Source organism: Pseudopipra pipra, chromosome 11 (genome assembly GCF_036250125.1).
Source record: "Pseudopipra pipra isolate bDixPip1 chromosome 11, bDixPip1.hap1, whole genome shotgun sequence".
NCBI lineage: Eukaryota > Metazoa > Chordata > Aves > Passeriformes > Pipridae > Pseudopipra > Pseudopipra pipra.
The window spans coordinates 20,434,340-20,446,816 of NC_087559.1; the positions used below are offsets into that span (position 1 = coordinate 20,434,340).

The 12,477-nt window shown below is 47.4% G+C and overlaps 1 protein-coding gene across 11 annotated transcripts in view; it reads right to left on the reverse strand.

Annotated features, from left to right (window-relative positions):
- WNK2 (WNK lysine deficient protein kinase 2) overlaps positions 1 to 12,477 on the reverse strand; it is a 115,340-nt gene that overhangs the window by 45,849 nt on the left and 57,014 nt on the right. For 10 of the 11 annotated variants that reach the window (XM_064668102.1, XM_064668101.1, XM_064668105.1 and 7 more), the window contains exons 7-11: positions 10,104 to 10,392; positions 7,221 to 7,417; positions 6,454 to 6,600; positions 2,015 to 2,209; positions 440 to 985 (exon numbers count right to left, since the gene is read on the reverse strand). In XM_064668102.1, the coding sequence (XP_064524172.1) occupies positions 440 to 985; positions 2,015 to 2,209; positions 6,454 to 6,600; positions 7,221 to 7,417; positions 10,104 to 10,392 (1,374 nt within the window). The remainder of the gene's footprint in view (positions 1 to 439; positions 986 to 2,014; positions 2,210 to 6,453; positions 6,601 to 7,220; positions 7,418 to 10,103; positions 10,393 to 12,477) is intronic. The other variant, XM_064668096.1, reaches the window with a different exon arrangement.

The window sequence follows — 12,477 nt, forward strand, 5'->3', positions numbered from 1 at the left end:
GATGGACACTTCCCTTTGCTGTTTTAAAGATGTTCTGCATCAAAACAATTCTTCTGCTCCTGCCAACTCCCCCATGTGTATCCTCTGCATCCGACATGGACTAAGGTATGGGCACCAGCAAGGCTCAGTGTGCCCTCCTGCCCCAGGAGAACCACAGTTCACACCTCCTCAAATTTGAGATGGAGAAGGAAGAGGGAATTCAGAAAGTGCTCCGTCCAAAGCCTGTTGGGTTACGCTCATGACACCCCCCCGTCCCTGGGCGAAGGCACCACCTGCTCCCCCCTGACCTCACAGCTCCAGCCGCCATCTCCAGGACCGAGGTCGAGAAGCCAACAGAACATCTCAAGAGCAAGGAACAAGCCTCCCCACTGAGTGTTGGTGAGGGAGAGAGCCCCGGGAACGCCCGTGCCCAGAGACGCGGCCCCAGCCCGGCAGTTACCTGGTGAGCAGCCCCCGGCGCGGCCAGAGCCGGCTCGGGAGGGTGGATCACGCTCGGCTGCAGCGCCGCAGGAGCAGGAGGAGGCGGCTGCTGCGGCTGGGACACGGCCTGGGTGCTCTGCGCGTGGTGGGGAGAGGGCGCGTCGCTCGGCAGGATCTGCTGGAAGGCGGGCTGGAACATGGGCTGCTGGGGCAGCGGGGGCACCCCGGGGTGCGGCGGCAGCGCTGGCACTCCCGGCGGGGCCACGGCGAGCAGCGGGATGGTGGCGGCCGACATGTTTGGCACTATGGTTTGGCAGGGCAGGACCAGGGAAGCCACGGTGGTGTGAGGCAGGTTGACGGCCTGCATGGGCAGGGCTGGGGAGTTGGGGGCCATGGGCAGCGTGGGGTTCATGGGCAGGCTGGGCAGGATCACGGCCGGAGCAAAGTACTGGGAAGGAGCAGGAATGGGGGGCACGTTTGCAGCAGGGATGTCAGAGAGGTTTGGAGGAAGGCTGTCAAGGCCTGCCAGAGGAGTAATTGCAGGAATGACAGGAAACTGAGGAATCTGAAAAAAATACAATATCGCATAAATTGCCGGTGTTTCCACTGATGGTACAAAACAGTTTCATTTGCCACGCAAGTCCCTAAAAGCCACCCGTGCCATGAGGATAATTATGCCTGCTCGTTAATCACTTCCATTCACTTCCTGAGGTTTACAAACAGTAATAAAAACTGATTTATGCTTAAATCATTAGTAAAAGAAAAAAAAAAAAAACAAAAAACATTTTGGGGATGCATTTTTATACCTTAGAAGCTTAAAACTACTTCTAACACCATCTTGAAGCCTTCAAGCAACATCCTAATTAAAAGCTGCTTTTATTTTAACAGAAGTTAAAAGGAATTAAACCAGACATAACATGAAACTCTTTCATGCAAAATTCAGTAAGACTATTTAAACCCTTGTTTTTAAATGAGCTGCGACCCAAGCAGTGTGGAAGAACCCAGAAAAAAGGGTTTTTACAATTGAAACCTCCCGGTGATGGAACAAACCCCGGCATCATGGTGCCAGCTTGCTCCTGCCCTTTGGCACAAGCTGCTTCACATCACAGTGGTTGTTACCAGCAAACACAGTGACAGCACCAACCACCTCCCAGGCCAAGGGAAGGGTACATCTCTGCTTTGGAGACCACAACCGGGGCAGAGAAAGAGACAGGGGTGGCAGGTGTAGGGGAAAGTGGTGAAGTCAGGAGGTCAGAAAATAGAAAAAAAAAAGGGCAACTTCTCATGCTGTCAAGCCTGGGATGGGGAAGAGAGTGTTCCAGAGGGAACAGTGCAAAAAACCCAAACCAAAACAACATCAAAAAGCAGTTATTGCCAGTTTGGAACTGCCATTAACTGGATGCCACCGGGTTGGGTACAAGAGATTTCTTCTTCACCAAACAAATAATAAATAATAAAGGAATACACGGGAACTGGGAAAAAGCAAACGTTCTCATGGCCTAATTAAACTGGCATGCAGTCAAAACAGCCACACGAGAAACCGGAAATCACGTTAATTATTAGCCGGAGAGCTTTCCCCCAGTGGATGTGTTACCTGGGAGGGGGCCACGGGCGGGAGCTGCGGCACAGTGGAGATCTGCAGGGGCTTCAGGGGGGCACTGCTGGCTGCCACCGGCGAGCCCTGCGCCGGGAACTGGGGCAGCAGGTGTGGCGCGGGCTGGAGCGGGCACACGGGCTGGCTGGCCAGGACCTGCGGCAGGGGGGCCGCCTGGGACAGGGGCTGCTGCTGCTGCGGGAGACAACAGGGGAAAAGGCTGATTGGCTTGTGGGCCACAGAAGGACCAGGGGGCAGAACACACTGCCTGCTTCTGCCCAGCTCGCTGTCAGGACAGACCCGCCGGAATTCTGTGATTCTGTGGAATCACAGAACCACTGAGGTTGGAAAAGACCTTTAATCGCCAACCCAGCACTGCCAGGTCCACCACTAAACCATGTCTCCATGTGCCACATCTACATGTTTTTTGGACACTGGCAGTGAGCCCACCACTTCCAGTGACCCCTCCAATGAAGAAAATTTCCCTAATATCCAACCTGAACCTCCCCTGATGCAACTTGAGGCAGTTTCCGCTTGTTCTGTCACTTGTTCTCTGGGAGTAGAGCCCAATTTGCCCCCCCTCCAGCTCCCCCCTCCTGTCAGGGAGTTGGAAAGAGCAAAAAGGTCCTGCCTGAGCCTTTTCTCCAGGCTGAGCCACTCCCCGCTCCCTCAGCTGCTCCTCATCAGACTTGTGCTCCAAACCCTTCCCCAGCCCTGTTGTCCTTCTCTGGACACGCTCCAGCCCCTCAGGAGATGTTCCAGCCCCTCAGGACATGCACCCAGCAGGGACGGCTTACAGAAGAGATGGACACTCCTAATTCCAACACTGCACAGCAGCCCGTGTTTAAAACATATTTAAATACAAGACACATTACCTAAAAAGACAAGTTCTAACTATCTTGGAGAGGTTATTTGTAACCACTCAGACTCTTTAAATCCCAGAGATTGTTCCAGTTGGCACTGTGAAATCCCATCCACTAACTTTCAAGATGCAGATAATACCCAGCTCATCCTGGCGTGCAGAAGCTGCTACCTAAAGAAGCAGGCACAGGAACCACAACACTTCTTATCTGAGACACAATAAACCACAATAATTACAGTAAAAGCTGGGTCCCAGTTATTTCTGAGGTGCTGTAGTGACAATGTGGCAGTGAAAAAAGCAGTTTTACTCTTCCAGGGAAAGCAGGCTTTGGGCAGCAGAATAGTGAGAAAATGTTGCATTAAAGCTGGAAATAGCAGAAACAAACTTCCACATTTTGTGTGCTACCAGTATCTCCTCCTTCAGTTCCTCTAATTAGTTCTGGAAAAACTTTAAAAACCCTTCTGGTCCAGAAAGATGGCACTGGAGACACAGGCTGGCTCATGGTGACCTATTTGGGACCGCAGGGCTGATGGCTCCACCAGGCTCTGCAGCACACAGCACCTCACACCGTGCCCATGGTCAGAAGGTAAACTTTAAAAGGGATAGCCAAGTGTTAGAATCCTTCATTTTTGCCACTTCCACCACAAATCTGCGTAGGAATATGTTGCTCAGCACTTTTTTAATAGCAGGACTCCTCAACCACTTTGGTATTGATGCAATAAAACTGTAGCAGATGTACTATAGAATCACAGAAACGTTTCAATCGGAAGGGACCTCAAAGATCATCTCATTGCACCCCCTGCCATAGGCAGGGACACCTTCCACTAGCCCAGCTTGTTCCAAGCCCTGTCCAACCTGGCCTTGGACACTTCCAGGGATCCAGGGGCAGCCACAGCTTCTCTGGGCAACCTGTGCCAGGGCCTCCCCACCCTCACAGGGAAGAATTTCTTTCTCATATCTTAGCTGAACCTACCCTCCTTCAGCTTAAGGTCATTCCCTCTTGTCCTGTCTCTCCATCCCTTGCCCAAGTCCCTGTCCAGCTCTCTTGGAACCCCTTTAGGCACTGGAAAGGCCTTCCTGGAGCCTTCTCTTCTCCAGGTTGAACACCCCCAGCTCTCTCAGCCTGTCTCTGCATTGACAAAGCAAGATGCCTTCCACCCTTAAACAGCTAAACTTCAGCCATGACTGGTAAGTTCCCAATACAGGATGGGGGAACAAAAGAGAATTTGGTGCTTGGTGTCACATATCCAGGGCTGACAACACTGAGTGAGCACATCACACTGGAGGTGGCACTGAAGAACTCCCTGCAGCCTCAGTGTGGCTCCTGCAGCATAAGGTGGCCATGCCTGAGCATTACTCTGCCACGTGACATCAAAACCCAGCAACATGGATCTGTGCTGCAGTTTCTGCCATCCCAGGTTTTGGGAAAAGAGGTGGCATCTACCCAGTTACAGTCCCAAACCCAAGGGAATGGCTGGCCTGGCACTGCTGATGGGACAAACTGGCCAATGTGGAGGCACCTGGGGAGTGCCTGACAGACTGGGGGGGGCCCACTCACCCCAGAGAGGAACTCCTGCCAGACCCAGCCCGAGCTCCAGAGCAGAACAGCCGCACACCCACTGGGCTGGAGCAAATAAATCTGCCAGTTCCCACAGCCAGCTCAGCTCTCACACCCAGCTGGGTTAATCTGCAGCTCAGACGGCTGCCCACGGGTCACCACGGACAGGGGGCACTGGCACAGGTGGCTCAGCCACCTCCCACTCGAGGACAGACCATGTTAGCAGCAGGAAAACAGCACTCAGGGAACAGAGAGGCTTCCTAAAACCTCTGCTTCAAATTCAGCTCGTGTCTTAAAGTGCTTGTGAACGGGATGAGGCACAGGGAGGGGAAAATATCCAGGTGGATTAGAGAACTTTGCCTCGTAACTTTAACAGTATAAATGCACAGACACTCAAATTGGAAAAAAACCCAAAACAATCACAAGATGCAACATTGATCCCACCAGTGTATAATGATACAAGAACATCCTGTAGGCAGGTGAATTTCTCACCCCCATTTCCTCTTCTGCTGCCCTGCCCTCCCCCCCACAGCATGGACATTCCCAAAGTCCCACGCACCTGGGGACTCCGGGACCACTGGACCTACTGTTTCTGAGACACAGGTGCACTCTGGGAAGTTCCGCAGAAAAACTTGACCATTTTACCTATTTTTGTAATAATAATAATAATAAAACTGAAAAAAGCCAGTTTTTTATTAGGCTTCCTAGTAAGATTAGGAAGCAAAGACAGATCAGTAATTAAATCCTTCTGCTGTCAGGGATAGAACTATTCCAAGAGACAGCAATGCTGTGAGGAAAGGGCACGATAAAGGAATTAAGTTGGGCAAATATCCTATTTCAAACCAGAATCTGCTCATGGGGGAAAATAAACAACAGATTTGGAACTGTCAGCATAAAGCTCCAGAGGCCACCAGCAAGACCTGTGCAAATGGTGAGGTCCTAAACCTGCCTGAGTATAAAATTTTTGTCTCTACCCATTAGAAAAAAACCTGTTATGTGACAAAACCTTGCACAAAGGTGTGTTTTTCAAGGAGACCAAATGACACGTCTCCATTATTGATGCTTTGAGAAGAACGGGGCATGTTAAAAAAAACCCTAAATGGCAACCAGTGAGATAAATGTTGATAATTTAAAAGGTTTGGAGAGGTATGATTCATGCCAGTCACAAAGTATAGACACTCTCCAGCACCAGCAACAGTTTCTACTGAAGGAAGCCAAGTTTTTTGTATAATCACCAAAATAAGCCGTGAATTACCAGACCATACCAGGCTGTGGCTGCATTCCTCACGAGAGCAACCCCTCCACTGCTGGGAAGAGCTGCTTTGGAAATAGCTTTAGGAAATGCAGGGTTTGGATTGAGATTTGATCCCTGAAAATGCACAAGAGTTACTGTTTGGAGGCTACTCAGAGACAGGCTTTGCTGCTGAAGGTGGACCTCCTGGCTGGGTGCCTGCTCTGAACTGTATTAACATCTCATCGAGCAGCACCACTGAGGATTCAGAGACAAGTGGCACCAGGCTAAGGGGTCTCTTTCTAACCTTTTAGAAAGGAGGTGCTGAATAATAACACAAAATTATTAACAAACTGTTGGATTTTTACAGATCAAGACAGCACATTGATATCAATGCAAGGCTTCAGGCTGATGCTGCGAAGCCACAATGGAAGACTTAAAACTCAACCAAGACGTGCCAATGTGTGTTCCATGACTGTCCTCAAGGCTGTTAGGCCAAATACCCATTGTCCCACTCCTAAATCTCTCAAGTTGCAGTTTAACAGTTTCAAACAGCTCAAACTCGCTACAGGTATCACAGAATCACAGGAGTGGTTTGGGTTGCAAGGGACCTTAAAGCTTATCTCATTCCACTGGAGCAGGTTGTTCCAAGCCCTGTCCAACCTGGCCTTGGACACTTCCAGGGATGGGGCAGCCACAGCTTCTCTGGGCAACCTGTACGAGCTGGAGTAGAGCACAGGGAAGGGGCGGGATGAGGTAAGGGCTTTTTGGCAGAGCCCAACTCTCACCTGCTGGCCGGCCAGCACTGGCGGCGGCGGCTGCCCCAGCGGGAGGGAGGCGACCGTGGTGGGCTGGACGACCGGGAACGGCATCGCCGGCTCCTGGTAGTGCTGGGGCACCACGGCGGGCGCCGCTGGCACCGCGGGGAGGACAGGCTGTGGAGAGAGAGCACGGCATCAGGGAGGGCACTGCCACCTCCGGGGCTCTGCGACCGCTCAGCACCAACACAGCCGCGCACAGTTCGTCCGCTCGGTACTTGGGTCAAAACGGAGGGGAGAAAACTTCTCTGCAAGGAACGGAAGTCTAAAAATGCGGAAAAAAGTCAGCAAATGCCAAATAAATTAATGAAACCACACTCCTCCAGGCTGAACACCTCCAGTCCTCCCAGCCTGTCTCCAGAGCAGAGGGGCGCCAGCCCTTGGAGCATCTTCATGGCCTCCTCTGGAACTGCTCCAACAGGTCCATGTCCTTCTTGTGCTTTGTGGCAAAGCCACTAACAGATTTCAGCATCAACAGACTGATAAGGAACTTTTTTACTGAAAGCATGACAGCTGCCAGTGAAGCAGGATGGCAAATACCACGACTCAGGCACCATCACCCATTTCACATCCACCAGAAATGTATCACTGAGCAGGTCACCACCCACAGCGACGAGCGAGGGACACATAAAGAGAGTCCCGGAACCCGCACCCTCCAGAAACAAGAATAAAAATGGTAATACTGAATATGACCCAGGATACAAAATGATCTGAAAAAACAAAAGCTTTAGACTTACTGCTGAGGGCTGCTGGTAGTGCCCGAGCTGGGGCAGGCTGTGGGGCACGGGCTGGCTCTCGCTCAGGGGGGGGCTGTACACCCGCTGGATGGCCGGGGGCACTGCGTCGGGCAGGGACGAGTAGATGACACTTTGCTGGCTGCTCTGGGAGTCAGAATAAACAGTGGAGCCCTGGCCGCTGTCAAACGTGCTGTCAGCTGAAAGAACAGTTCATTTTTATTAAAAGCCCAACAACTCCAAACGTTCGAGTGACGACTTTAGAGCAAGGTCACCGTGGTTTATGCAATTAGCGTTTTTACTACCCTGGCCCTTTTGTTATATAAATAAATTATACAACACAAATGTTATTTTCTGCAAAAGGCACATACTGCTTCTCTTAAGCCAAAAGGCATCCCCATGGATTTCTGTGCACAGTGATATTTTAGGCACATTAATATTTCCTTTAAAGGGCATAAGGTTGACATTAAGAATTGCAGACGTCTATAGATTCTGTAGGATGAAAGGAGAGGTAATCCCAATTGTCATGTTCACAGCAGATCATGGGCTCTTTTAGAGTTCCATCTCCCAGGGATGCACTGACTTTAACACCTTTTTTTACTAGCAACACTGAAAATCACAACATTCTTTATGCTGTATGACTTATTTGTCCAGCAAGTCACGCCCTGCTTGCATGTGGAGCAGCACCTCAAGCTGAAGGTCAGACACAAAACCATATGGAGGTTTCAGTGAGTTAAGAGCACACTCTGTGGGAGTTTCTCCTGGAGCATTTGCCCAGTGAACCTGTGGAATTGCACAGCTACGGGCACTGGGAGAGCACCAGGTCCTTTGTCCAGGGGAAATATTGGTATTACTGATTTAAAAATGTTTCTTCACGACTTTTAAAGCCTGTAAAGTACAGGTTCCCAGCTCTTCTTGAGCATAAGCTACTGCTTTCTTCACTTGAGAAAGGAAATGAGATAATCAGACTGCAGCTGGATGTATACAAAGGACAAACAGCTTCTAAGAGATTAAAAATTAAAAAATGAAAGAAAACTGTAATGCAGTTTAAAAAAATGGCTTAAGTTACAGCTAAGCTTAAACACCATTTCTTTTTCCAACACTTTCCATCGTCTCTTTTTTCCATATTCTAAACGAGGTTTTACTTATTTGGCTTTAAATAAAAAATTATTTTTTAATAGCACCAGAGATGACATTTCTCTTCAGTACTTACAAACTATTCTCCCAACTGTTTGGGTTTTTTTTTCTAAAATTAAACTCCCCTCTCTATTTATTCAGTTCATTTCTGAAGAGCCAACACAGCTCTCTCTCACGATGGGAATTCTGCTGCATAAACACTTCAATTTTATTACAAACAATTATTCAGGACCTCAAAGGGGGGGGAAAAAAGTGTGACAGTCAAGTGCTAAGGTAAAAGCTGTGAGTCAGCCTCAGGATTTTATAGAACAACACACATTAAGTTATTAGTTTCCATTTTTACATTTGACCTCAGATTACATGAACAGGTGGCACTCCAATTTACAGAGGTCTTATGCTAAGAAAATGTTCAAATACTCTGATAGCAAATTGTCAAATAACACCAAGTGTTGGTTAAAAGTTGAGGAGGAATAGGAAATAAATCGGGGGGCTTATATTTAGTATAAAATTCTGCCAACTCATGTCCAGCAGAATCATGGGAAGCACAAATTGCCTTGTTGCACCACTGGAAACAAAAAGAGTCATAATTGCAGTGTTCCTCAAAGGAATTAGCATGAAATAAATATATGATCCAAAAAAATGAAATGAGCTCAATTTAGATTCAAATAAAAAGCTTTGTGAATACAGCAATATTGTGAGTGTTATGCAAATGTGGCTAAATATCTTGTAAAGACATTTTTCCTGTAGAGGCATGCATGGATATTTCAGAATTCAAAGCAGACCTCTGTGTAGCCCTTTATACAATACCTGAATTAAAGCAGCAGCTGTGTCTTTGCTAAAGCTAATGCATCTTTAACTCAAATGTGTTTAAATACAAGCCCAGAACAGGAAAACAGAAACATTATGATAATTGTTTTGTAGGAAAATATGCATATCGGATTTTATCAGAAAAATTGGCTAGGAAAAAGGAAAAGAACTCTCATGGATTTTTCTTCCTACCACAGACCTTTGCACAGCATCACAAAAAACTGCAAGACATCAGGAGTCACTTGAAAACACAAGAGCCTGCTGTGCCTTGGTTTCAGTAAGGTCTGGTTTGCAATGAACATCTCCACAAGGCCAACATCATTTGAAAGAGCCACCAGTTGCTCTGACCAGTTTGAATCATACACATTCACAGAATCCCAAGTTGGAAGGAACCCACAAGGATCAGCAATCAGTTTGGTGCCAATTCAACTTCGGCAGGCTCTGAAATCGTGTTTTGCATGAATTTGATCCCAACACCTAGCACAGAAAACATGTAGCTTTTGTGTCAAGCAGCAGGTTTCCTTGCCTTTCCATTTACAAATACGTTATGGTTTTGGCATTTATTGCTACTGAAGGAATGTATATAGAGATATCTGTATTATATAGTTTTCTTGAAACTTTAACAGAATATGCTGAGTTGGAAAGGACCCACAAGGATCATCCAGTCCAGCTCCTGGCCCTGCACAGGTCTATCCCCGAGAGCCACACCACGTGCCTGAGAGGATCATCCAAACCCTCCTGGAGCTCTGGCAGCCTTGGGGTTGTGCCCACTGCCCTGGGGAGCCTCTTTCAAAATTGTGATGTGTCTGTCCGGGACTCTTGCGTTTTTTGAGCTACTGTTCAAACCCACACACATCAGTTCCTCTCTCCCCCGAGCTGGGATCACTGTGGCTTTTTCCCTTGGAGATTCATCACCGTGTGCCCACAAACCACGAGACTTACACGCGACGGAGGTGACGCTGGTGGGCAGGTTCTGCTGGAAGGGGTGCTGGTCCGCCTCCGGCTCCTCCGGCTCCGACAGGATGTGGTGCCCCGTGTGGGACAGGTACGTGACCTGCACCTGCTGCGCCTGCGGCGCCTTCAGCTTCTCCAGGCACTCCGAGTCCCGCCGCTCCTCTGACTGCATCCTCGGCCAGATCCGCTCCCTCCTCCACAGGATCAGTGCTACTCTGTCCCGTATGGACTTGGCAACTATCTTGAGATCGTTCTCATGGAAAAATCCCGAGTCAATCTGCAGAGGAGGCACAGACTTAGCAAGGTCACGCGTGCATGGACGTGCACTCACGTGTCACACACCTGCGTCACTGAAATCTCTTCCTAACAGAGAAAACATCAGTTTGAAACAATATGAATTTAAATAAATTTATTTCTCACAAGAACAGGAACTCAAGAGCTTGATGGGGTCTTTTTTTAATAAAGCTTCTATCCCAAATGCATTAAAAAACCCAGTATGCAATTTCTAAGATCTGAATAGGTATTGGCTCAATTTATTCACCACTTAACATCCATTGTGGAGAGCAAGTTTAATGGCAGATGGGTTCCCCTCTTTTTTTCTTGTTAACACTAAAAGAATAGTCAAAACAGGAAAAAGAATCTTTGAACAACGCAACTGGAGTGAATCAAACTACCCCTAAATCTGAATTTATTGCCTTAACCTTTCCAGCACATGCAGTTTCCCAAATTACTCTGCCCGGCAGCACAGCAATCTCTGAGGGGCAAGATGTTAACAGAATTATGTCTCAAATTAACTTCTCTTAAATAGTGAAGTCAGTCAGTATTGATTGACTTTTATAAACAAAAAGCCCATCAGTGAGTTCAATGCAGACTGTTCCCATTTGATGGAAAAGGGGACGAGGCTCCTCAGAACTCAACAGCTCGACAGATGAAATGGAAATTCATCTTTGTGCTATTTGTTCGCATAAGCTCCTCCAGCACAGGGTATGAATTTTCATTTAATAATAACCTACCAGAGCTTTGTCTGCTCTCCCTACATTCTTAACACACATATTCAATGGATTTGGAAGCACTTGTATCCATGGGGGAGATCTAGAGGCTTTCCTGCTTTGCTCTTGCCCAAACATGAGGCAGTGTCACAGCTTAAATTTTCACTGTTTAAAATTAATGGGGGTAAAGTAGCCTAAAACACAGGTTCATTTTAATGAAGATGTGCCACTTTATAGTCCCCACTGATTAGGAGAGCTGACTTCAGGCTCCAAATCCACCAGAACACTTCAAGTTCCTTTTAGCCACATCCTTTGGACAGGTGGGATTGCCCAACTACCATCAGTAATGATAAATAATTGCCTGTACTCAGGAGGTCTCCTGCATTCTTCTCTTCCACAGCACATAAAACAACAAACTGATGAAAGCACATGGCTTTGGTGTTCCACAACTGATAAGGACTAGAAAAAGACATTTAGGAATAAATGTCCCTCTTTTCTGCCCCTGCAACAGCCTCAAGTTTGAAAGCATTTCAGGACAGTCACTTAGGTAACTATTAATGCAGAACACAGGTTTTAAAATTATTTGGGAAAGGGTATAGTGTCACTGTAGTTTGGGCATGATCCTTGTAAATATACTTTTTACTAGAATCATTTCCTCTTCAAAACAAAACATCACAGCTGTGGACCAAGCAACTTACAGAACTTCAAAATGCCAGATATTTCCACCAATGTTTAAATGCAAAATATAACAGTAGGTAACTGTAGCAGAGCCACTTTTAAACTAAATAGTTCTGTAACAATACACTGCTGGAAAAATACTGGACCTACTGCAAACTAATGACAAGAAGACAGAGGAGCCTGAATTCCTCCCACTAAATTTGGAGCAGAAGGTGACGATTCCCAGCAGAGCAAGGCAGCATTACCAAAAAGAGTGCCTCCTGAGCAGAACAGGAGTGGTGATGACAACACTGTTAAATGGGAACCCTTGGGATTTAGATTCTAATAGCATTTCTGCAAGCACAGGAAAGTTCAGACCTCGGCTCAGAGCTTACTGACTCTGAGCCTCCGTGACGCTGGAACGGTGCAGTAAAGGCACCACTGAAATATGAGTTCAAGAACAATGTAGTGAAATTGGAACACAGATTCTCTAACAAAACTCCACAAGTTACGAAGACACAGAAACTCACCAAGTTAAACTTATCTGTTAAAAAATCCAAAGTTTATTCCTAACTGGGTGAATCTAGTTTCCTATCAATGTTTGGCGGTAGAGCGGCTGACCACAGACCTTCCTCATCTACATTCCTCCTAAGGAACACCATAGAAAAGATGGGAAAAGGAGTTTTGGAGAATTCAGTGCAGAAAGTTTTGTGACT